This window comes from Ornithorhynchus anatinus, chromosome 14 (genome assembly GCF_004115215.2).
Source record: "Ornithorhynchus anatinus isolate Pmale09 chromosome 14, mOrnAna1.pri.v4, whole genome shotgun sequence".
Lineage (NCBI taxonomy): Eukaryota > Metazoa > Chordata > Mammalia > Monotremata > Ornithorhynchidae > Ornithorhynchus > Ornithorhynchus anatinus.
Window position 1 is genome coordinate 26,491,847 of NC_041741.1, and position 23,569 is coordinate 26,515,415.

The 23,569-nt window shown below is 41.9% G+C and overlaps 1 protein-coding gene across 1 annotated transcript in view; it reads left to right on the top strand.

Annotated features, from left to right (window-relative positions):
* The first annotated feature begins 448 nt into the window (after nt 1-448).
* Nucleotides 449-23,569, top strand: part of PTPRQ (protein tyrosine phosphatase receptor type Q) — a 231,912-nt gene continuing 208,791 nt past the window's right edge. Inside the window, exons 1-9 of the mRNA XM_039914120.1 lie at nt 449-540; nt 4,971-5,105; nt 5,998-6,133; nt 12,671-12,925; nt 13,354-13,571; nt 15,194-15,383; nt 15,500-15,787; nt 17,743-18,027; nt 20,186-20,455. Of these exons, the coding sequence (XP_039770054.1) occupies nt 493-540; nt 4,971-5,105; nt 5,998-6,133; nt 12,671-12,925; nt 13,354-13,571; nt 15,194-15,383; nt 15,500-15,787; nt 17,743-18,027; nt 20,186-20,455 (1,825 nt within the window). The 5' untranslated portion in view covers nt 449-492. The remainder of the gene's footprint in view (nt 541-4,970; nt 5,106-5,997; nt 6,134-12,670; nt 12,926-13,353; nt 13,572-15,193; nt 15,384-15,499; nt 15,788-17,742; nt 18,028-20,185; nt 20,456-23,569) is intronic.

The window sequence follows — 23,569 nt, forward strand, 5'->3', positions numbered from 1 at the left end:
GAGTTGTATCTGTTTATTGTATTCTCCCAAACCCTTGGTACGATTCTCTGAATGAAGTAATAGCTCAATTGATACCAGATTGTTGATGGCAACCGACCGAATTCCAAAGTGATGATGGTATTTGTTAGCACTTACTATATGCTGTGCACTGGGGTAGGTATAAGGTATTGAAATCAGAGAGCTCCTGTCTCACCCAGGGCTCACAGTGTAACTTTCACTGTATAAAGAATCAGTTTGCGTTTCAGTCAATCAATCAGTAGTTTTTACTGAACGCTTACTGTGTGCAAAGCCCTGTACTAAGCTCTACGAAGAGTACGATACAGTGGAGTTGGTAGAAGATTTCAAATGATGTGTTGTCTAAAGTGATTGTTCTTGTGTTACTTAGGTAATTTGTGATTATTTTCTGCCCAATTTGCCCAAAATAATCCAACGTAATTTTGCCATAGGGCCATAGAGCAACAATTCGTTGTGGAACTGGAAGTGTAAAACCCGATGGACAAAACAATCCTTTTGCTGTTTTGCTTGGGCTGTCTTTTTCAGGTAAGAACTTTTTTTTAACTATCTAAAGGATTGGCTATGTTAAATCTAACACAGTAATCAACCTGGAGAATTCCATCAATCATGATAGTTATTGATGGACTTCTGTAACATCTAAGATCTTAAAATTCTTGGCTTTATCTCTCCAGAGAAGACCTATAGCCATTTGTGAGTCATTCATTAATTCAGTCATATTTATTGGGCATTTACCGTGTGCAAAGCACTGTACTAAGCACCCGGGAGAGTACAATACAATAACAGACACCTTCCCTGCCCACAAGGAGCTCACTCTGTAGAGGGAGAGTCATCAGCGTGGCACAGTGGAAAGAGCCCGGGCTTGGGAGTCAGAGTTCGTGGGTTCGAATCCCAGCTCCGCCGCTTGCCAGCTGTGTGACTTCGGGCAAGTCACTTCTTCTCTGCGCCTCAGTTCCCTCATCTGTAAAATGGGGATTAAGACTGTGAGCCCCACGTCGGACAACCTGATCGCCTAGTATCCCCCAGCGCTTAGAACAGTGCTTTGCACATAGTAAGCGCTTAACAAATACCACCATTTATTTATTTATTTTTTATCAGACAGCCTCATTAGAGATATTTAGGGTTTTGGTGGGCCCTGAGTTTCCTGCCTAGTCACAAAGCATAACCCCTCCACAGTCAATCAGTGGTAGTTATTGTGCCCTTACTTCTTACAGGGCAGTCAACTTGGTACTTGGGAGAGTACTGTAAAGTGGATGCTATTCCTGTCCTCAAGGAGTTGATTCTGTATTCTGTATTAGGCAGCATGGAGGAAGAGAAAAGTGGGTGGTTGGACTCCTTTGGTCCATATTAACCCAGAGGGGGATTCTTGCTGACATCTGAACCTAAGAGGTTGACCCCCAAGGAGGCGGGGGGCCCCTTGGTGGCCCCCAAGTCTATACTGTAAGTCTGGTGTCCCCCATATTGTAAGCTCCTTGTGGGCAGGGACTCTGTCTACCAACTCTGTTATGTGTAGTCGCCCAAGACTGAGTCCAGTGGCCTGCACACAGTAAGCTCTCAATAAATACCACTGATTTAGTGCCCAGCCCATCAAGGCAGAGGTAAAGCCTTTTCGAATCCTTGAGTTAGGGTCCATTTGGATTGAACTATTTTGGACAGTCCATGGATAATGGAGGGCTCGGGACATTAGGGCATTGCAGGATTCACTCTGGAGGAGAGGGTTTGAAAGGAGGCAAAATGGCTAGCGTTGTTGTGCTGCTCCTTAAATCACTTCCTTCCTCCTCCCCTGGACTGGGCCCAAGAGGGATTACTCTCAGGACTGGCCTTTGAACCACTACTGCAGGGTCAAATTAGGTGGATTCTCCTAAAACTTGGATCCTGGAACTTGTTTCTCCACATTCTCAATATGTTCCTTATTGGAACTGCCTTTCTAGTGGCCCTGGTGCTTATTATATCCTCCCCAGAAGCCTGGAAACAAGAGGAACAGCAGTACTTTTACCGGCAATATGGTTTGGAGGGCCAAAAAGGCATCGGCTCTTCCCAGTTCGAGGCATTCATCATCTTTGCCGGGAGACCGAAACTAGGGCCTTGCTGTGAGCCCATGTCGAGGGTTTGTGTCTGACCTGCTTATGTTATATCAACTCCATGTTTACTATGGTGCTTGGCACACAGTTAAGTGTTTAACACATATCACTCTTAATGTGACTACTATATCATTACAATATCAATATTGTTATTATTATGTTCAGTTAAAAGCTGTTGCCCAGATGCTTCTGGACTCTGAGAATAAACCCAAAGTCATTTAGGGCAACAGTGGGATGAAGGATCAGAACTAAGTAGGGGGCAAAAATTTCTTAAATTTTCTGTCCATCAGGGATTCATATTTGTTTTGTGGTATTTAAGGTATTATTATGTGTCCAGCACTGTTCTAAGCCCTGGAGCAGATACAAGTTTATGAGGTTGGACACAGTTCCTGCCTTACATGGGGCTCACAGTCTAATTAAGAGGGAGTGGGATTTAATCCCTATTTTACAGTCGAGGAAATTGAGGCACAAAGAAATTGTGACTTCTCCAAGGTCATGTAGCAAGCAACTGGCAGAGGCCAGATAAGAACCCAGGTCCTCTGACTCCCAGGCACAAGCTCTTTCCACTGTGCCACGCTGATAACATTGATGTTCCCCATAATAGTTTTGAAGGCTGGAGTCTTTGACACCAAAATGTTGAGCCATCTACCTCGTCTAAGATCCACTGACTTGAGGTTGGCATTGAGTCATCTCATGCAGACTTGGGACCAAGTCATGTTTCTCTGACTCAAAATTCCTTCTGAAAGAACACATCCCACACAGACGATACTGGTACGTCCCACTTTCACGAGGCCCAGGCTCCCAGTTTTATGGGAGAGGATGTTTGTGTCAGTTTAAAATTTTACTGTTACAAGATTTGGCACTGTCTGTATGATAGTATACAGCACTTCAGAAAGCTAAACGAATCAGACTTTTAACCTTCTTCAACAGGAGAGAGTTTTTATTTACATTTAACAGCAAAACCACAGAACAATTGAATACTGGTTGTTTCCAGTTGTTTCTGAAAGTATTACAGATAAAATCACTGAACTTGAGCAGAGTGCTTTCAGTGGATTATCTTCCTGTTGTAGTCTTTTCAAGTGACCACAGGTCAGGCAGTTCTGTTTACAGTGCCTTTTGAATCCCTAAATCAGTATGTGCAACATTTGTTAAAACTAGATTGACTTGCAAATTTAAATTTAGGCCTCTATGAGGTTAATTTAAAGAATAACAAAATGAGAACTGTTAGCGCTCTATCAAATGTACTGAATGCAGAATGCCGAATAATAGAAATCGACGTCTTGAAAAGTAAATGTGTGTTAAGGGCTGTTGCTTCTGTGAGATTTTTACCACTGATTTCCCTCTTCCACCTTCCCCCCTCCTACCTCAACTCGCTACTCTCCTACTACAACACAACCTGCACATTTAACTCCTCTAATTAATCCTCTAATCCACCCTCTCACTATGCAGCGTGGTTTAGTGGAAAGAGCATGGGTTTGAGAGTCAGAGTTTGTGGGTTCTAATCCCGGTTTTGCCACTTGTCTGTTGTGTGGCCTTAGGCAAACCACTTAACTTCTCCGTGCCTCAGTACCCTCATCTGTAAAATGGGGATTGACTGTGAGCCCCACATGTTTAAATAATTATCGTATATTTGTTGTATTGTGCTCTCCCAAGAGCTTAGGACAGTGCCCTGCACATGGTAAGCACTCAATAAATGTGATTGAACATCATAAAACTGGCCCTTTTTTGGTCACAGTTCTTCATTTTTGCTTTCAATTCTGGTATGAGGGCTCACATCAATTCCAGGCAATGGAAAAAAGTGCAAGCGGGAGTCCGTGTGTCAGGTGATATGGGTTTCTGATTTGCTAAAGATCTGCTTCTGGTTAAGATGGTAGTTATTTCCCCTGTATCTCAGCAGCCTCACCTCTTCAAAACGGCTGTAGAGAGGATGTGGGCAATTTATTACTATTAAGTGCTTACTATGTGTCAAGCACTGCCCTGAGCCCTGGGTTAGATCCAGTACCCTAAGATCAGACAAAATACTTGCCCTACAGGGTTCCCACAATTCAAGGTGGAAACATGTGTTTATAAGAGATGATAAAATTTCTTGTTATATTATTATAGCAAATGTATATAGTGGCTGAATTCTGGATTCTATCTTGTGCTTAATACAAATAAAAGCAGTTGCCAATGAGAATACACTTTCTGTGAAAGCAACATCAAGACTTGACCGATGACATGAATTGTAACAAATCAGGCTTCGAATCGGTGGAAATCAATGCCTTTCCCCTCCTCTCTCAGGCTTCGCAGTGTTTGTTCAGTGTGAACCACCACAGTTCTTATTGATGCCCATCAACTTTGTCTGACTGCTGCTGTCCTAAAGAGAGTCCTACTTTCTGCTACTATATGATGGGACAAGATATGCTACTTTGGGAAAATAGAATTGTTTTTATGTTGTGTCTTGGGCTCCATTCCCTCTTATCTCTTAAATGCTGTTCCCATCCTCGCGTTGCTATCTTCAAATACTCTCTTCTTTGAATACTTCTTTTCTGACTTCAAACATTCTATTCAGTCATGTTATTCAGATCCCAGTCTAGGAGGAAGAGTGAACATCTATTTTAACTCCATTTCACAGATGGGGTAACTGTGGCACAGAGAAGTTGTGATTGCCACTGGCCTGCTGTGTGACCTGGAGCAAGTCAGGATCCGACCCAGATCCTCTGACTCCCAGGTCCATGCTCTTTCCACTAAGGCACACTGTTTCTTTCTTTTAATAAAAAACCTTTTGAGGAAGGTTTGGGCATGGTTGATGTTAATCCCTTTTGAATAAGAATAGAAATATTTCCTCAGAGTCCCTTTCTTTTTCAAACCTTTCAATTCCAGGTTTCTATTTTGCAGGTGTCAAGGAGTTTATATTGTGGGCAGATGGAAAAACCAACTGCTGTGGTATTTGCTCAATGGCATGAGTTTCCTGAAGGAGGAAAGCCTGAATTTTATATTATAAAATATCAAGCTATTAATGATATCAATCAAGTAAGGCATCTTTATAAACATTACCATTGTGAATATCCTTTTTTATTGTCTTTGTATACAGTTCTGAATCATCCCTCTAGACTGTAAACTCCTCGTGGGCAGGTGATTCCACCAACTGTGTTGTGTTGTACTCTCCTAACCACTTAATACAGTGATCTGCACCCAATAAGAGCTCAACAAAGACAGATTGGATCCAAATAGGGTCCTTGTCTCCAGTCAGTTGCTTCTGTAGACACACCTAGAGCTCTGCCACTTGTCTGTTCCGTGACCTTGGGCAAATCACTTCACTTCTCTGTGCCTCAGTTACCTCATCTGTAAAATGAGGATTAAGACTGTGAGCCCTACGTGGGACACGGACTTTGTCCAATCTGATTATCTTATACCTACCTCAGCCCTTAGAACAGTTCCTGGCATAAAGTAGGCACTTAACAGGTACCATAAAGAAACGAGAAGGACCTGTCAACTCTTTATTTTGTATGGGAAGTCGACGCCTACCTGATTCAAGCAGAACCTGCATTGCTGTTCTCCATAAACCTTCCATTTTACAGGTTGTGTCACTACTGTTCATGACAAAATTGCTAAGAGGGCATGGTACAAAACAAATCAGAATAATATGCTTTAATGATTCAATAAATAAGTCTGAAAGTTATTCATTTAAGGTTTTGACAAATGAACGACAGACTAACCATTTCATCGGTCAATTAAAAACTGTATTTTGTAGAATTTACTGCAGTGTGTTTATTTCACGTTCAGAAGACTGTGTTCTATGTTAAGTCCGAGTCTCCCTTGATATTAGTTTCGTGAAATAAAGTATGACCAAGAAGGAAAGTGAGGTCATTTGTTGTATCACTTCATAATTATTGAAATAATTCATTTTACTCTCAATTTACAGAATACAAAAAATATTTCTGCAGGACAAGTAAAGCAACAGAAATGTATATTATTCCTAGAGGAAAATAAGGAGTATGACGTTTCAATAGAATCAGTAAAAAAAGGGGAAATTTTGAATGCGAAATCATTTAGGACACGTAAGTAACCAGTGTGTGTATATATGTATATTTAAGAGAAGCAGTCAACTGTATTTGAGCACTGACTGTGCAGAGCACTCTACTAAGCACTTGGGAGAGTTCAGTGCAACAGACTCATATTACAGACAGTAGACTAAGATAGGAGAAATGGCATAATGAAAGGCTATGTACTGTGGGACTGAGGGGGGTTGACTCAAGTGATCATTCATTCAGTCATATTTATTAAGTGCTTGCTGTGCGCAAAGCATTGTACTAAGCATTGCTTGGGAGAGTATGGTATGACAACCTAGAGTCTAGAGTCTACCACAGTCTAGAGAGGTTAGAAGATGGGTTGAAGGTGGGTGCCTAGGATGAAGAGATCCAAGCGCCTATGTGACATACAAAGGAAGGCATGTAGGGGAAATGAGGGCTTAGTCAGCGAAGGGCTGTATTCATTCAGTAGTATTTATTGAGCGCTTACTATGTGCAGAGCACTGTACTAAGCGCTTGGAATGTACAATTCGGTAACAGAGACAGTCCCCGCCCTTTGACGGGCTTACGGTCTAATCGGGGGAGACGGACAGACAAGAACAATAGCAATAAATAGAATCGAGGGGATGAAGGCTGTATCGATCGATAGTATTTACTAATAATTGTATTTAAGTGCTGGCTATGTGGCAAGCACTGTACTAAGCGTTGGGTAGCTACAAGATAATCAGGCTCCCTTCTCCTCCCCTCAACACTGTGCTCGTCTGCTCATTTGTATATATTTTTATTTCCCTATTTATTTTGTTGAGATGTACATCCCCTTAATTCTATTTATCGCTATTGTTTTTGTCTGTCTGTCTGTCTCCCCCGATTAGACTGTAAGCCCATCATTGAACAGGGATTGTCTCTATCTGTTGCTGAATTGTGCATTCCAAGCACTTAGTCCAGTGCTCTGCACATAGTAAGCGCTCAATAAATGCTACTGAATCCTCATTTTGCAGATGAGGGAACTGAGGCACAGAGAAGTGAAGTGACTTACCCAGGATTACCCAACATGTACATGGTATAGCTGGGATTAGAACCCAGGCCTTCTGACTCCCTGGCTGTGCTTTTTTCATTAGACCATGCTGCTTCCCTGTGATTTTACTGTGTGCAGAGCACTGTACTATGCACTTGGAAGAGTACAAGACAGTGTAGTTGGAAGACACATTCCCTCTCATAAGGAGCTCACAATCAAGAGAGGGAGGCAGACATTAAAATGAATTACTGATATGTGCATAAGTGCTGCGGGGCTGGGGGCGGGGGGAAGGCCTAGTCGGAGATACGATTTTAGAAGGACTTTGAAGGTGGGGAGAGACGTAGTCTGTAAGATATGAAGGGGGATGGAGTTCTCTGCCAAAGGGAGGATCTGGCACAAGGTTGTCGGGGAAATAGATGAGCTTGAGGTGCTGTGAATAGGTTAGTGTTAAAGGAGTGAAATGTGTGGGCTGGATTGTAGTGGGAGATTTATGAGGTTAGGGAGAGAGCAGATTGAGTGCTTTAAAGCCGATGATGAGGAGTTTTTGTTTGAGGCAGAAGTGGTTGGGCAGCAGTCGAAGTTTTTGAAGAGTAGGAAGACATGGACCGAGTTTATTCGTTTTACGACATAGGCATCAGGCTAAAGGATGGACTGGAGTGGGGAGAGTCACGGGGCAGCGAGTTCAGCGAGGAAGTTATATGCAGCAATCGAGGCAGGATAGGAAAAGTGCTTGGATAAGTGGGATAGCAGTTGGGAGAGGAAAGGATGGATTTTAGAGGCATGAAGGTAGAACCCACAAGATCTGGTGGCAAATTGAATACGTGGAATGAATGATAGAGCTGAGTCGAGGATAATGCCATGGTTTGAGGCTTTTTAGGGTATTTGTTCAGTGCTTACTATGTGTCAAACACTGTTTTAAGCCCTGGGATAAGCTCTGCCACTTGTCAGCTGTGTGACTGTGGGCAAGTCATTTCACTCCTCTGGGCCTCAGTTACCTCATCTGTAAAATGGGGATTAAGACTGTGAGCCTCACGTGGGACAACCTGATTCCCCTGTATCTACCCCGGCGCTTAGAACAGTGCTCTGCATATAGTAAGCGCTTAACAAATACCAACATTATTATTACAAGTTAATTAGCCTGAAAAAGTCCCTGTTCCACATGGGGCTCACAGTCTAAGTAGGAGGGAGAACAGATATCCCCATTTTACAGTTGAGGAAACTGAGGCACAGAGATGTTAAGTGACTTGTCCAAGTCACACAGCAAGCAGCTGACAGAGCTGGGATTCACACCCAGGTCCTTCTGACTCCCAGGACTGTGCCCTTTCCACTAGGCCATGCTGCTTCTCCACACTGCTTGTGAGATAGTGATGGAAAGTCAGAGAGAAGACAGGGTTTGAAAGGGAAGATGAGTTCTATTCGGATGTGTTTAGATTGAGATGTCAGTGGTACATCCACTAGAGATGTCCTGAAAGCTGGAGGAAATGTGAGGCTGCAGAGAAGGAATAATAATAATGATGGTGTTTGTTAAGCACCGTTCTTAGAGCTGGGGTACGTACAAGCTAACCAGGTCGTCCCATGTGGGGCTCACAGTCTTAATCCCCATTTTAAAGATGAGGGAACAGAGGTCAAGAGAAGCTAAGCGACTTGCCCGAGGTCACACAGCAGACAAGTAGCTGAGCCGGGTTTAGAACCCACGACCTCTGCCTCCTAAGCCTGTGCTCTTTCCACTAAGCTACGCTGCTTCAGAAAAGATGTAAGTTTGTGAATCATCCACATAGAGATGGTAATCGAGGACAGGGCGTGATTGAATTTTTCAAGGGAGCGGGTGTGGATGAAGAATAGAAAGGGACCCAGAACTGAACCTTGAGGGACTCCCCTGGTTAGGGGAGGGGAGGCAGAGGAGGAGGCCACAAAAGAGACTGAAAAGTAGCAGCCAGAGAGATTGGAGGAGAATCAGGAGGGGACAGTGTCAGTGAAGCCAAGGTTGGATAACGTATCCAGGAGAAGGGGGGTGGTCCACAGTTTCAAAGGCAGTTGAGTGGTTGTGAAAGATCAGGATGGAGTAGAGACCATTAAATTTGGCAAGAATGACCTTAGAGAGGTCTGATTTTATGGAGTGAAGGGGGATGGATTCAGATTGAAGGAGATCAAGCAGAGAATTGGAGAAGAGGAAGTGAAGACACAATTTACCCAAGGAGTTTGGAGAGGAATTGAAGGAAGGAGATGGAGGTGATAACTGGAGGGAGTCATGGGTTCAAGAGAGGGGTTTTTTTTTTAAAGGGTAAGCGTTACAAGCGATGTTTGAAACAGTGCAGAGGGAGTCTTTGGCAATGAGTGGTTGAAGATTGCAGTCAGGGAGGGATGAAGCTAGGGAGAAAGTGTTTAGATAAGATTTGAAGGGATGAGTTTGGAAATGCAGGTGGAGAGGGTAGATTTTGGGGAAGAGGTGAGAGATCTCTTGAGATACTGCTGGAGTGCTATGGGAGAGTCGAAGATGGGGGCGAGGAGACGATGGGACTGTGGAGAGGAGCAGGGGAGATTTTAGGGAAATAGCATCTAATGGATTCAGTTTTATTGATGATGTACGTGGCTAGTTGATTAGGAACAAGAGGTGGATGGGCTAAGGGGATATGAGGGGAGAAAGGGTTTGCGGCAGGAGTTAGAAGTGTGAAGAGCTGATTTCAGCAGCAGGCTTGGAAGTCAGATAAGGTTGGAGAGGTATTTTTGCCAAAAGGAGGAGAGGATAGAGTTAAAACAGGTGAGGATAAGTTTCGAATGGAGGAGGTTGGCCTGGTGACTGGATTTCAGCTAGCAGCATTCTGCTAAAACAGGGCATGCTCAGAAAGTTAAGGAATGCATGTAGGATACTTTTTTTATTGTGACAAAAATCTCTAATCGCTGTCAGGCCACAGTAATATTAGTAATTTTGTGAATGTTTCTAGGAGAGAGAATTTGGGATTTCAGCGGAATGGGCAGCTCTTAATTTTTATTTTTATTTTTTGAAAATTCATAGCTTTACAGTTCCTACATAATGTATGTATACACACACATCCTCCTGTATACCATAGCTAAATGTCCTTTGTATTGGATGCGGCGTGGCTTAGCACATAGAGCATGAGCCTGGGAGTCAGAAGGACCTGGGTTCTAATTCCCGCTCTGCCATACATCTGCTATGTGGCCTTGGGCAAGTCACTTAATTTCTCCGGGCTTCAGTTACCTCATCTGAAAAATGGGGATTAAGAGTGTGAGCCCCACCTGGGGCAGGGACAGTGTCCAACCTGCTTAACCTGTATCCACCCCAGCAGTTAGAACAGTGCTTGGCACATAGTAAGCACCTAACCAGTACAATTATTACTAAAATGGTGTTACTGTGGGGGAGGTCTTCCCCTGCAGGGTGATTATGGCTGAAAAGATCCCTATGGGAGTGACATACCCTCCTGCTGCAGGATTTAATAATAATGTTGGTATTTAAGCGCTTACAATGTGCATAGCACTTTTCTACACGCTGGGGGAGATACAGGGTAATCAGGTTGTTCTACGTGGGGCTCACAGTCTTAATCCCCATTTTACAGATGAGGTAACTGAGGCACAGAGGAAGTGAAGTGACTTACCCACAGTCACACAGCTGAAAAGTGGCAGATCCGGGATTCGAACCTGTGACCTCTGACTCCCAAGCCCAGGCTCTTTCCACTGAGCTAAGGAAGGGTCACTGCTCACCTCAGTTTGGGGAGGGGAGCAGATAAAGGTCCTGAAACTTTGCCTTCCTCTCCAAACACAAACCACCACCTACACCCATGTCAAATTGGCTAATTTGCTACTGCCAGTGGCAGAGAATATCTTCTTTCTTTAATCACCCTGCACCAGTTAAGCCAAACTTTTTTTAAAAAAAATTCCCTTCCCTTTTGCTGTCAACCATCCTCACGCATGCCTCCACGCCTGCCATAAGAGAAGCAGCATGGCGTAGTGGATAGAGCATGGGTTCTAATCCTGGCTGCTTCTCTTGTCTGCCGTGTGACCCTGGGCAAGTCACTTCACTTCTCTGTGCCTCAGTCACCTCATCTGTAAAGTGGGGATCAGTACTGTGAGTTCCACGGGGGACGGGAACTGTGTCAAACCCGATTATCTTGCATGCACCCCAGTACTTAGTACAGTTAGAGAAGCAGCGCGGCTCAGTGGAAAGAGCACGGGCTTTGGAGTCAGAGGTCATGGGTTCGAATCCCGGCTCGGCCACTTGTCAGCTGTGTGACTTTGGGCAAGTCACTTAACTTCTCTGTGCCTCAGTTACCTCATCCGTAAAATGGGGATGAAGACTGTGAGCCCCACGTGGGACAACCTGATTCCCCTGTGTCTACCCCAGCGCTCAGAACAGTGCTCGGCACATAGTAAGCGCTTAACAAATACCAACGTTATTATTATTATTATTACCTGCCACACAGTGCTTAACAGATACCATAATCATCGTCATCATTACCACAAATCCACCAGCCTGCCATTTTTAAAACCTTCTCCTTGCAGTCAATCAATCAATCCTATTTATTGAGCGCTTACTGTGTGCAGGGCACTGTACTAAGCGCTTGGAAGAGAACAACCCAACAATATAAAAGAAAGCTTCCTTACTTTCTTGTGGCCTAGGGGAGATACCAAGCAATCCTTTCTTGACCGATACCATCTTCTCTTGACCACACCACCAGTCCCCTTACCTTCTCATTCTTAATCCTGAACCCCAAGCCTTCCTCTGGTTTGTCAAATCTCCCTATTCGTGTCTCTGCTGTGGTGATCCTGTTTATACCCTCCATTCCATTAGCCGGTCTAAGCCAGGTCGGGTGCTTCTTGCAGAGCTCCCAAAGTTGTCAACCGGTCAGGGAGCCCAACAAGAAGCAGCTCAGCAATGGCGGGAGCTGTAACTGTAATGGCCATAAATCTTGTGCCGCTTTGAAGTGTGACATGGCTGTGGGCAGGGAATGTTTTGGTTTATTATTGTATTGTACTCTGCCAAGCGCTTCGCGTGGTACTCAGCACACAGTATTCACTCAATAAATATGACTGAATGAATGAATCACTGGTGTCTGAGCAGTTCTCAACTTAACTGGCCACAGAAAAGGTACCCAGCTCTATTTTCGTGGACAGAGTGTGCAAGAGATCTTCTCAAAGACCTTCACCACAGTGAAGTAGTCTTCCTCTCAGGGCTGTTTATTTTCAAACCCAGGACCACGCTAGTCCAGGGAAAATCGAGTCCCCGATTGAAAGCTTCTGTTAAAATCAGTGAATTCCAAAATAAATTCTTAAAAATTTTCTTTAAGAAAAATCCAGTGCTTCCAGAGTCTTTCGTGAATTCCACCTACAACTTTTATCAAATTTCTTTTATTTAAGCCTTAACTGTACCATTAAGCAGTCATTTCTCCAAGCTCCTAATTTGTCAGGTAATATTTTCACTGCAGTGACTCTCTGGTGATTTGTTACATAATTCTTTCTAATGAGGGCCAGACACAAACCTGCCTCTGTTTTTATACTTATTTCAGTGGAGTCTAATGCTATTTCTCATGTTCTTTCAGGTGGGATCTCAGAGAGAAGCATTAAAACATTTGTGACAAGTACAAGTGTGTCTTTTAACTGGCGTTTGCTGCCCATTGAATTGTCAGTGTCAATATCACATAATAACTCTTCCCGTATCATGCAAAGGAATGCTGTGTTTCATGAGTGGGATCGGTTGGAGCCAGCAACCTTATATAATTTCACATTTGAGTTTAAACAGGTGCATTTTGACTTTATCAATGTATTCCAGAAACTGGAGGTGCAAATTGAAACAGGTATGTGTGTGTGTATGTATATATATATGTATAAATATTGTTCCTTATGACCACTAGACTGTAAACTTTTTGTGGGCTGGGAATGTGCCTACCAATTTTATGTTGTTCTCTCCCAAGCACTTAGTACTGTGCTCTGCACCAAGTGAGCATTCAATAAATACCATTGAGAGACACCTTTGACTACTAGATAACCCCCCACTCTGGTTTCTGCTTTCTTCTAATATGGATAGAAGTAGTTAATCCCTCTCAGAATCACACTGGGAGAGTTTCCAGTACTCTTGGCAACAGGAGGGAGAGTCCAGCAGAGGCATATCCATTACCTTCCTCGCTTGTGCATCCACCATATTAACATGCTATGGGGTATTATACAACTATTAGCCTTTGTGGTGCTGAAAGTATTTGAACATAATGTATTTCTTCACTTGCAGGCTCCTGTTCACAAGGATGGCTAGGACTGAAAAAAAGCTGTTATAACATTAACAGAGAAAGTAAACCTTGGAATAGGGCTCAGCAAATGTGTCAATCATCCTTAATGCCTGCACATCTTGTGGATATAAAGAATGAGGAGGAATTTATATTTCTGTCTTCCTATCTCAGGACAATTAATCAAATCGTAATGATATGGACTGGTCTTAATGACATAAAGGTCGGTACTTAATTCTGAACAGAAGTTAGTAGGGGCTTTGAAAAGTTTTACATTTTCCATGATCCAGTTCTGTGAGACTGGTAGTTTATACAAATGAAATGTAAAGATTCTTGAAATTTTTGACATTTCATAAACTTTACTTGTTAAGCATTGGAGTGATCTCATTAGAAAATGGTTCAATTTTATTCCTGATCTCATGCTACACCCTTTTACTTCCTCCACCCCCCAAATGCCACTTTTGTGTCACTGAAAGATATTTACCTCCCTGACCCCACCTAGCATATATTTTCATAACTCACTTCTTCCTCCTACCTGTAATTTACTTCAGGGTCTGTCTCCCCTGAAAGACTGTAAATGCTGATTGGTTGAAGGAATTTGGCTTTTTAAATATTTAAAGACATTATGTTAATACTTTAAGCAGCATGGTATATTGGATGGAGCCCGGGCCTGGAAGTCAGAAGGTCCTGGGTTCTAATCCCAGCTCTGCCACATGTCTGCTGTGTGACCATGGGCTAGTCACTTAACTTCTCTGGGCCTCAGTTACCTGAAAATGGGGATTAAGAGCAGGAGCCCCATGTGGGACAGGGACTGTGTCCAACCTAATTAACTAGTATCTACCCCAGCACTTAAGAATAGTTCTTGGCACATAAGTGCTTAAAAAGTCCCATAATTATTACTATTGTGTTTTTTTTCTTTTTAGTTTACTTTTCTAGGGAGAAATTGTGACTAAAAACTTGTTCTGTAATGGTACTTTCAGCAATGAATGTATAGTACTCCCACCTGTTAATTTTTGAGAAGATAATTTGGCCTGTGTGATTAAAATGAGAATAACATAAATTTTACTCTATTTTTGCAGTCCATAAGCAGATTTTGGGTCCTTTTAAAATAGTCGACTTCCAATGAGACAGTGCAGTCTTCATATTCTTACTCTTTATTCCAGTTTTAGAAATGGAGAAAATGAAGAACAGTAGTAACTTGTTCAGAATTTCAGAAATCAGTGTTGCTTTTTTTCAGTCTAAAAGTGATAATGATTAGTGGGAAATGAAACTATTATGAGCAAATGGAAGATTTTCCTATTTGTTCTGTTAAATACAAATGTAAAGTTTGACTTTTTCCGATGGTCTTTGTTTCTTATCTGTAAATTACTTACATCATTGTCTCTCCCCCACTAGACAGTAAACTTGCTGTGAGCACAGAATGCTTACCAGCTCTTGTATTATACTCTCCCAGGTGCTTAGTACAGTGCTCTGAATGCAGAAAGCACTCAGTAAATACCATTGATCGATTATTTAGTGTGGGGGAAAAAAACTCCTTATTATCCTTGGAAATTCTTGGAGGAGCAGAGTATTCAGTAGATTAAGCTTTTACTTCCTTTGCCAGACTTCGTATTTCCTAGATTTTGGATCTAGTGCACTTACTGCTGAAGCATAAGCACACGAACCACAAAGACATTTGAAGATTTACTGAGTAGGTTATACCAGATGAGTTTGTATGGCAGAAATGCTACCTAGAAAGAACCTGCTTGCTGGAAACCTGAATGAATGGCATAGTTTAAAAAATGTAGTATATGAATATTCTTTTCCTTTCAAATTAATTTCATCTTCACTTTTTATTTATTACAGAAAGAAGGTCACATGCTGTGGACTGATGGATCTTCTTTTAGTCTTAAGAAAGCTGATGTCCTTCCTTTGCCAGTGATACCAAAGAATGAAACAAACTGCTATGCTTTGCAGCAAAATGCGACCGGTCCAAACTATTTCTTCACAGGATTTTTCTGCTACGTTCCTTTACCGTACCTTTGTTCATATGAATGTAATCATTTTCAACCACATTTTTTAAAACTAAATTTTACTGTTTTTACTAATTTTATATTTGGTGAATGAATTACTCTTGCTAAAGTTTGATAGTTTAACCAAAATGTCTTCCAGTGCCTTCGATACCTGAAAACTTCGTGTTCTTTGTAAAGGATGTCAGAACAACAGAAGTTGTATTTGGTTGGAATAGTTTGGAGAACTGGCTGAAACCGAGATATGAGCTTGTCATTAAATATTATTTGGATTTTACAGAAGAATACCTTTTTGAAAAGGTGCCGGCTAATACAACACAAACAACGATTGCACACTTGTCGCCCGGACGCCTCTACAGGTTTTTGTTTTTAGCAAGAAACTCAATAGAGGGACACGTTACCTTAAGTCCAGTTCTTAGGATAGAAACAAGTAAGTTTTGAATAATCTGGTAACGTTTTAACGCTGTTTAAGATATTTGCAGAATTATGAGTTCATGAATATTGAAATGTAAGTAGTAATGCGATATTGAAAGATAAATATTGTTTTTGTTGAAACTGAATGCAGATGTCTTCCTAATCAATCGATCATATGTATTGAGTACTTACTCTGTGCAGAGCACTGTACTAAACTCTGGGGAAAGTACAGTATAACAGAGTTGGTGGATACATTCCCTGCCCACAATGAACTTACAGTCTAGAGGGGGAGGCAAACATTAATATAAATGAATAAATTACATACATGTACATAAATGCTGTGGAGCTGAAGGGGGTGTGAATAAACAGTGCAAATTCAAGTACAAGGGCAATGTAGAAGGAAGCGGTAAAAGAAATGGAGAAGAGGAAATAGGAAAGGTCTCTTGGAGGAGATGTGCTTTCAATAAGGCTTTGAAGGTGGGAAGCGTGATCGGCTGTCAGATATGAAGAGGGAGGGTGTTCCAGACTGGAGGCAGGACTTAGGCGAAAGGTGGGAGGCGAAATAGATGAGATCGAGGTACAGTGAGTAGGTTGGCATTAGAGGAGCAAAGTGTGCAGGCTGGGTTGTAGTAGGAGAGCAGCGAGGTGAGGTGGGAGGGTCAAGGTGATGGAGTGTTTCAAAGTCAATTGTAAGGAGTTTCTGTTTGATGTGGAGGTGGATGGGCAACCACTGAAAGTTCTTGAGGAGTGGGGAAACATGGACTGAGTGTTTCTGTAGAAAAATGATCCAGGCAGCAGAGGGAAGTGTGGTCTGGAGTGGGGAGAGACAGGAGGCAGGGAAATCAGCAAGGAAGCTGACTTATTCATACACATACATGTGGACACCTGCCACCTATCCAAGTTGATGATGATGATAATAACAATAATGGTATTAGTTAAGTGCTTGTTATGTGCCAAGCATGGTTCTGAGCTCTGGAGATAAATACAAGACAATCGGGTCAGTTACAGCCCCTGTCCCACATGGGGCTCACATCTCAGTAGGAGGAAATACCGGAATTGAATACTTATTTTACAGATGAGGAAAGTGAGGCACAGAGCAGTTGTAATATTTGCCCAAGGTCACTGAGATGACAGGACCTGTGCACTTTACATTAGGTCACCCTACGTCTCGTGAGTTGAGGCGACTACATCTGTATGAGTTTCAAGTGGGAAACTCTTCCAGACACTCAGTTCAGTGCTCTGAACACAGTAAACACTCGCGAAATGCCACTGTTTGATTATTTAGGGCCATAACGGGGTGGGAGGTGGAGTCCAGGATAGAGGAAGATTGACAGGAAATGATGTCACCACAGAAGACATGATGGCAGAATCAATAGGCAGCAGTGAGATGCGCGGCAGTAGAGATGGAAGATGCGGAGATCAGTTTTCCTCGATATCCTGCTCTTCTGTGAAGCTGTCAACTGCAAGAATTCTTGCTTTTTTAAAATGATAAGCACTTAACATGTGCCAGGCACTGACTTGAGCACTGGGCTAGACACAAGTTAATCAGGTTGGACACAGAAACCCAAATGGGGCTCACAGTCTTAATTCCCATTTTACAGATGAAGTAGCTGAGGCCCAGAGAAGTTATGTGACTTGCCCAAGGTCACACAGCAGAAAATTGGCAGCAGGATTAGAACACAGGCAGGCCCTTCTGACGTCCAGTACTATGCTTTATCCATTAGGCCATGCTGCTTTCCTCCAAGCCGTATTTTGGGTAGCAGGTGGTGGTCAAACATTTGTGATCATTGCCCTCTAATTCGGGTAGAAAGGTCATGATTACAGTTTGCCATAATATGAGAGACCTATGTCAGTTTAAAAGTTGGATCTAGTGGATTCAGAGCCTAGTTGTTAGAGGTTTGTGTGTACCCTCTTATTTAGATCAAACATTTTATTTCATCTGGAGTTTTTGATTTTTTTTTTTTTTACAAGGGCCATTACAAGCTCAACGTTTTGTAGCTACCCATGTAACATCAACAGAGATAATTTTACATTGGGATCCTCCAGATGTTTTTTCAAATGCACATTTTCATCATTACCTTGTGACTATTTTTGATATTGAAACCAACAGATCAGAAGCACTGTTAGTTGAAAAATTTGCTACAACAACAAAAATTGGAAACATTAAGCCCTATCATCAGTATCTGGTACATCTCTTCAGTGTAGGAGAAAGAGGATCTCTAAGTTGCAACGATGAGCCGATATTAATCATAACAGGTAATCTCAAAAGTATATTTTGAACTCTCAGCTTAAGGTTTTAATTTCATTTTGACACTTTTAATGATATTTGCTGTTTAAGGGAAATAATGACTTCAGTATATTTTGTTCATGATTTGAGCGTGTTTTTCCAAAACTTCAATATTGGGTTCTAAATCCAAAAATCTCATCAGATTTCTATGAAGACGTGTGTAGTTCACTGTGGGCAGGAAACGCGTCTACCAATTCTGTTATATTGTAATAGTGATTAGACTGTAAGCCCGTCAATAGGCAGGGACTGTCTCTATCTGTTGCCGATTTGTACATTCCAAGCGCTTAGTACAGTGTTCTGCACATAGTAAGTGCTCAATAAATACTAGTGAATGAATGTACTCTCCCAAGCACTTAATGCAGGAATTTGCACACAGTAAGTGCTCAATATATATGAATCCCGGCTCTGCCACTTGTCAGCTGTGTGACCGGGGGCAAGTCACTTCACTTCTCTGTGCCTCAGTTCCCTCATCTGTAAAATGGGATTAAGACTGTGAGCCTCACGTGGGACAACCTGATTACCCTGTATCTACCCCAGCGCTTAGAACAGTGCTCGGCGCATAGTAAGCGCTTAACAAATACCAACATTATTATTACGATTGTATGTGTGTGGAGGAGTTTGCCGCATTTTCCCTTAATTCTTCCAACTTAGCACCTCCCCTACCCTGCCCTAAGTGGAAAGATAGCCACTAACTCAAACTCTTTACAGTAATACCAGAACTATGTTCTCCTACAGCACTGGAGGATATGGCTGGCGAAGAGCCCAGGGTTAAGAAAAGCCTCATGTTCCTTGTAACACCTCACTGTGTTGCATCCAAGCAGATGAATGTTGTTGGAATGATGTCCACCAGTTCTCCAACAGTGTTGTATCAAAGGGCATAGAGAAAACACACGTTGTGGGAGAACTGCCTGTATTGTACTTCGGAAAAGTTTAAATCTATTTTAAGAACATTTCAATAAATGCTCCACTTTTGTAGCTGTAGGTGGCAGTGTGAGCCCACTGCTAGGCAAAAACACAATTTGAATCCTAGGGTTCTTAGAACGGACTTGGGAGGGAATTTTCTAGTCTTCGTCTTTAAAATGGTCAATATGCTATCTGCCCTACTTTGAGGCAATTGTTTGATTCATCTTCTTTTTAGAATAGGTAACTTTGAAACTGTGGCACCATTTTTATCAATCCAGGCCCTTTGGTCTTATTTTGTGTTTGTTCAGTTTTGCAAATTTTATATATACCTGTGAATGCCATGCTTTTGGTTATTACTCAGTGCAAAAGGGCTACCTGGCCATAGGCGATTTGGCAAACCCTCCCCTTTCTGCCCCAGTCAACCTCCCCTAGTTGTGAAGTGTGTATAATGTGAATAAACACCCAGCTCCCTTCTGGAAGTGAATGTGAGTCACAAGTGGGAGGTAAATGTGTGGTTCCGGGGCATTCTCTGGCCTGTCGGCTGATGATTCCGTGGGGAAAACTACCCTGGGAAATCAGCACCGAACAAAGGCACTAGCATATATAGTTTCAGATCAAAATTTTTCTACATGCCTTAGATCCAAAACTAAGTGCATTAGATTTCAAGGATATTTCCGATGTCACAGAACAAATGTGTTTTGTGAAAATAATTTTTCAGAAGAAAATTGTGCTTTTACTTGAATCTGTATAGGCATACTAAGCACTATTTAATGTGTTGGAAATTATGCCAAGACTTTGCTGAAGTCAGTGTTTTTGTGACCATTTATTTTCAGAAGGTCAAAATAATGTTACAGAAATGTATAAGCTATAACAAACAACTTTTTTACTATGTATTCTAATTATAATTTAATGATTTTATGACTAACTGCACTAAAGAACACAGCAGACTTATGTGTCTGAAAAAATGTAGAAAGTTCATTCAATCATATTTATTGAGTGCTTATTGTGTGCAGAACACTGTACTAAGCGTTGGGGAGAGTACAATTCCACAATAAACAGACACATTCCCTCCCCACAAAGTTAAAAATTTATAGTAGAATGATTCCACTCTGGTTAATTTTTCTGTTTTAAAAAATGTAAGTTCTGCATTAAGAGGTTCTGTGAACAATAAAAAATGTGCTTTTCTGAATAATACTAATGTGTAATTTTTTTTTTTAAATTAAGGTGTTAATCCTCCTCGCAGTGTTTATGTTAATCCTGAAGACGTGGGTGAGGATACTGTAATTCTTCACTGGGAACCTCCACAGGAGAGCTTTGAATTCTACATTGAAGTCAAATCTACTTCGGGTGCAAGTGAAGCAATGAAGCACTTAGTGAAAAACACTGATAAATTTAAGATTGGATTGCTAACTCCTGGAATGACTTATGACATTGGAGTGGCAACAGTGAAAAATGGAAATATGAGTGAACTGATAACCACTCAGTGTACTCTAAGTAAGAAATCGTTTTATAAATGATTAATATAAATGCTTGGTGGTTTGGGGCATTAGGAACAAAAAGCAACTTTAATCTTTTATCTGAAAAGTAAGAACTCAGATACAAGTTCATTTCAGCCACATGCATTTTTGGATATATTATGAGCTGCTGCAACCTGATGAATGGTGGTGAGCATTTTACCTCAGAAGTACTGGTTGAGTGTGGAGAAGCTGAGGGAGATGGGTAGGGTAGACCAGGGGTGACCAGGGGACTGTTCATTCAATCGTATTTATTGAGCGCTTACTGTGTGCAAAGCACTGTACTAAGCCCCGGGAGACTACAATATAACAACAGACACATTCCTTTCCACACCTGTGAGGCTCCATCGCCATTGAGGTGGACAGGAAGCAGTCCAAATCTTGGTAACCAGGAACAGATGTCATGTGGGTTTTTTGGCTGTCCTTTCTGGTTGAGGTCAATCAATCTATAGATATAATTCTCACCTTCACCTGTGTGCAGAACACTGTTCTAAGCACTTGGGAGAGTACAATAGTAGTAAATGATAAGGCGCTTCCCCTCAAGGTGCTTACAATCTACTGGTGAAGGCGAGCAGAGTGGAAATTATTTACAAATAGTGGAATGAAGAGTAGGGATTAGCAAAGTTAAATGGTTTGGTTCTTATCAACCAATGGTATTTGAGCACTCATTGTATGCAGAGCACTGTACTAAGTGCTTAGAGACTTTTCCTGCCCACAGTGAATTTACAGTCTAGAGGGGAGACAGACAATATAAATAAATAATTTATGGATATATAGAAAAGTGCTGTGGGACTGAAGGTGGGGCAAATACCAATTGCCAAAAGTCACAGATGTTTATCCTACTTGATTTTTCGGCTGCCATAGACCCTGCCTCCTGCTTCATTTGTAAAATGGGGTTGAAGGCTGTGAGCCCCACGTGGGACAACCTGATTCCCCTGTGTCTACCCCAGTGCTTAGAACAGTGCTCTGCACATAGTAAGCGCTTAACAAATACCAACGTTATTGAAACAATATCGGACCTTTGTTTTGTGGATTTGATACCCATTTTGTTCTCTTCCTACTACTCCGACTGGTTCTTCTAAGTCTTGTTTGCTAGCTGTTCTTCTATCGCTCATCCCCTAACTGCCGGAGTCCTGAAAGGATCTATTCTAGATTCCATTCTTTTGCTTTACCCTCACCTTCTTGGGGAGTTCATTTGTTCGCTTGATTTCAACTGCTTTTCCTTCTCTCCCCACCCCCCACCCGAAGTCTACTTTTCTTCCCCAGTTATTCACTCTTATATTTCTACCTGCTTCCAGGACATCTATGCTTGGATGACCAGCTAGACTACTAATTGATCATGACTGAAATGTAAGTCCTTATCTTCCCGTCTGAGCCCGTTACTCCCTCTACCTTACCCATCTCTGCCAATAATACCACCAGTTCTTCTCTGATCCAGAAGCCCACAAACTTCGGTGTAATCTTCAAGTCACTGTTTTTCAGCTTTCAGAAACAGCGTGGCTTGGTGGAAAGAGCAAGGGTTTGGGAGTCAGAGGATGTAGGTTCTAATCCAGGCTCCGCCACTTGTCTACCGTATGACCTTGGACAAGGCACTTCACTTCTCTGTGCCTCATCTGTAAAATGGGGATTAAGACTGGGAGCCCCATGTGGGGCAACCCGATTACCTTGTATCTACCCCAGTGCTTAGAACAGTGCTTGGCACAGAGTAAGCGCTTAACAAATACCATCATTATTATTATATTGACTCAACTGTTAAATCTTACCAGTTCTTCTCTCAGAAAATTTCCAAGATCTACCCTTACCCCTCCATCCAGCCTACATCCACTCAGCTTCCTGCCCTTGTTTCTCTTGGCTTTCTTGCTACACCAGCTCTTTCACTCATTTTTTCAGGCTCTGGCTTCCTGCCACATTCAGTCGATAGTACATGCTGTTGCCCAGATTATCTTCCTTTTGTATAATTCTGTGCAAGTGTATATTCGGCTTTTATTCAATTATTTCAACCTGACATCTGTTATCGTAGTATTTATAAAGTGCTTATTATGTGTGAAATTACCATGCAGAGTACTTGAATAGCTACAAAATAACAGATATCAGACACATTCCCTTCTCTAAGGTCACATCTCTGAGAGCACTTTTTCAATTAAGATCTCTCCCTCTCTCTGCTGTGTCATCTCTGCACTTGGATCTATGACCTTTGGGCACTTGATATTCTCCCCACTGTCATCCCCACAGCACTTATGTAAATATCTTTAAATTATTTATTGCAAATTATTTATATTAATGTCCGACTCCCCTCTAGACTAATATAAGCTCATTGTGGGTAGGGAACGTATCTGCTAACTCTGTATTGTACTCTCCCAGGGGCTTAGTACAGTGCTTTGCACGTAGTAAGTGCTCAGTAAATAACATTGATTTAATTGTTACAGGGGACTCATGGTCTAAGAAATATAGAGAATAGGAAAATGTCTCTGTATTTTACAGATGAGGAAATAAGTGGGCAGATGGCTAATAAGTGATTTTTCCGGGGTCATGCAGAAGGCCAGTAGCAGCTAATATGTCCTATTCTTCCTCTTGCTCCCCTATTTGTCAAAAATTTTAGTCTGCCTCCCCTATTAGTTTGAAGGTCCATTGAAGGCAAAGACGATGCCTTTTGCCTCTGGTGTCATCAGTCAACTCATCAAATCATTAGTATTTATTGACCACTTCTTGTGTGCTGAACATGATTTTTAAATACTTGGAAGAATTCCAACAGAAATTAGAATACATGATCCCTGTCCTCAAGGAGTTTAGAATCTAGCGGGTGAGAGAGAAGTAATAGAGGGCATAAAGTGTATACCTAAGTGCCTACCTATAGGAGATGTTTAGGCGGAATGGAAAAGCTGAAGGGGCAACTCGTCAGATATAAAGTGGAACATGTGAGATGAATTTTGGGCATGGCCTCCCATTGGCACTGCAGACTGTGTGCTAATTATGGACAGGGAATGTTTCTGTTAATTCTGCTGTATTGCAGTGCTCTGTATGTAGTAAGCACTCAATAAATACCACTGATTGATCTATCTAAAAGAGATAGTTTTTCATTAAACTACGGAGGTAA